Source organism: Penaeus japonicus, unplaced genomic scaffold (genome assembly GCF_977035675.1).
Source record: "Penaeus japonicus unplaced genomic scaffold, GWHDUDI00000001_assembly GWHDUDI00000027, whole genome shotgun sequence".
NCBI classification, from domain to species: Eukaryota; Metazoa; Arthropoda; class Malacostraca; order Decapoda; family Penaeidae; genus Penaeus; species Penaeus japonicus.
Genome location: NW_028234429.1, coordinates 23,222,374 through 23,224,673, shown reverse-complemented (window position 1 = coordinate 23,224,673; position 2,300 = coordinate 23,222,374). Strand labels below are relative to the sequence as shown.

At 38.7% G+C, this 2,300-nt stretch overlaps 1 protein-coding gene across 1 annotated transcript in view; it reads right to left on the bottom strand.

The window, feature by feature from the left end:
• LOC147468629 (putative glutamate receptor) overlaps positions 1-299 on the bottom strand; it is an 8,455-nt gene extending 8,156 nt beyond the window's left edge. Inside the window, exon 1 of the mRNA XM_086553044.1 lies at positions 251-299. Coding sequence (XP_086409170.1) covers positions 251-299 — 49 coding nt within the window. The remainder of the gene's footprint in view (positions 1-250) is intronic.
• Positions 300-2,300: the final 2,001 nt, after the last annotated feature.

The window sequence follows — 2,300 nt, the reverse complement described above, 5'->3', positions numbered from 1 at the left end:
CTTTTCTTTATCTACTTCGGATTATGAGTAATTTTGTCTAATACGTAGTTATACTTAGAGTCGACTTTTGACAAGTAACGTTGCTATTTTACTTTGAATTATCGGATATGGTATGCTAGTTTTACGAAGGATAAGTAATTTAGTTTTCTAGTTGATGAAAGGGTTATCAAGTGAAGCCTCCCATTAAACCGTTCCAACAAACCGAAGCAAAAGCAGCAGGCAGACGTATCATAGTTCGCACATTACTTACCGACCGTCGGGGGAGGACCTCTGCCATCGTTGCTAGATACCAACGTCATGGGGAGAAACATCAGCGGCAGCAGCATCATTCCCTCAGTCTGTTCCCCTGCTTAATTTCTTTGAAAGAAAAATAAGATAGGTAAAAGCAATTTGATTATTCGGTATTTTTCCCCAATAGGAATATGAAAATATTCTAGGTAGACACATTTTCTGAAATATGAAATTTACTTCAAAAATAACCAAGTGCAAGAGAAAAACCGCCCAGCTGCCACTACCACTCCTGTTCCAGTAGTGCCACCAGTGGTCGTTAACAACGCGCAGACAGAGCAAAAATACTCAAGAAACCGGCAAGCAAACACAATCCCGCCAAGATGACGATTAAGATGGATAAGCCAATGCCATTTCGAGAAAACAAAAGCGAGAAGCGAGAGAGTTACAACAAACGATAAAACTGTTGAAGGGATCCTCTTGTAAACAAAATAGCTAACGGAAGCTTAGGAAAACGCACGCATATGCCGAAGGCCTTTTCGCTCTATAGCTTCCTCGGGCGTAATACACAAGAGATAGACCCCTTAGCCAGGCGTGCAGTATATCTAAAGGCCGATGCGATAAGGTACATATAGGTGAGGCAGGACGTGGACTCCATGACCAACGAATCGGGCAACGCCGCAGCGACCTCCGATGCCCTAGCATCAGGAGCGCCTTCGCTGATCGCGTCGATGACGACGGCCATCTCCCCAAGTGGTCACGAGCCTCCATCATCAAACAAAGTTTGGCTCCACGACAAAGAAAGATGATAGAAGCGGCATTAGTACGATCAACTAGCAACATAAACACCACACCTGGGAGCCACGAACTATCCAAGGTCGTCGCACCTCTAATCACTGATGTGACTTGATAATTGTAACACTATATAGCACATTGTATTTCTTGTGTATTATGCCCTGAGGAAACAATATAGCGGAAAAGCCTTTGGCATATTCGTGTTTTCCAGTGTTTCGCTTCGTTGTTTTGTTTCCAACTTGTGTAACTTGGGGAACAAGAGGACTTCTACATTACCAGCTGTCACGCTGACCCAAATGAAAAGGATATAGAGGAACACCTTAGAAAAGTTTGAAAACATATCTAGTGGAAAAGTTCCCATGACAAATACGACGCATATATTATACAAGTTACATAATAACAGTAAGAAGCAAATAAATAAGGTCTAGGTTATTTATAGACACGGACATTGGTGACTAAACCGCACAGTATCACAAAAAATAGAACATATAAACAATCACTCTATCTAAACGAAAATTCTAGTTAATGAGAGAAACATTGACATACTTCGTTTTAGAGTAACATCATGAGTAATTCTATCAACATTCAAAAATTCAAGACGTGTTACAGGGCACGGAGGAGGAGTTTGATGATTCAAATATAATATCCGTTACAACAGTTGACAATATTGCCGAAGATGTCTCGGGTTCTTCCTTCGTTACTGGCGCTTTCTAGATGCAGCTTCTGAATATTTTAAAAGGATTTTAGAGAAATGGCGTTGAAAAAGAAACCATTTTTTATCTTAGGTGACTTAGATGTTAGTTTGGATGATTAGTAAAGGATTACAGAAAACACTTGGTCTACATTAGGTGTAATAACTGACAGATTAGACATTTTCCATACAGATATCTTTACATGCCATGTTGTTGGCCATGAACTCTTCTCGATGACGTTAATTATAAAGAAATCAAAACGACCACCGTTTGCAAAAAAATCTTCGTGACTTAAAACAATATGATCCTCAGTCATTCTGCGAACTTATCATACCTGTAGAATTGTCTCTCTTAGATTATTTATTAACAGATAATGTAGACGAACATGTTCCCTATATGCTCCATGGATAAATGACATCAAGAGAAACATTATCAATAGAAAGAATGCACATCGAGCTCTCATAAGTAACAGATTTGAAGTCGCCCTTCAGGCAGATTATAAAGTAAAAAATATTTTTTTTTATTATAAAGTAAAAAAGAATTTTCTTATAATTAAGTTAATCTGCTAAAACTAATTATTTCAGA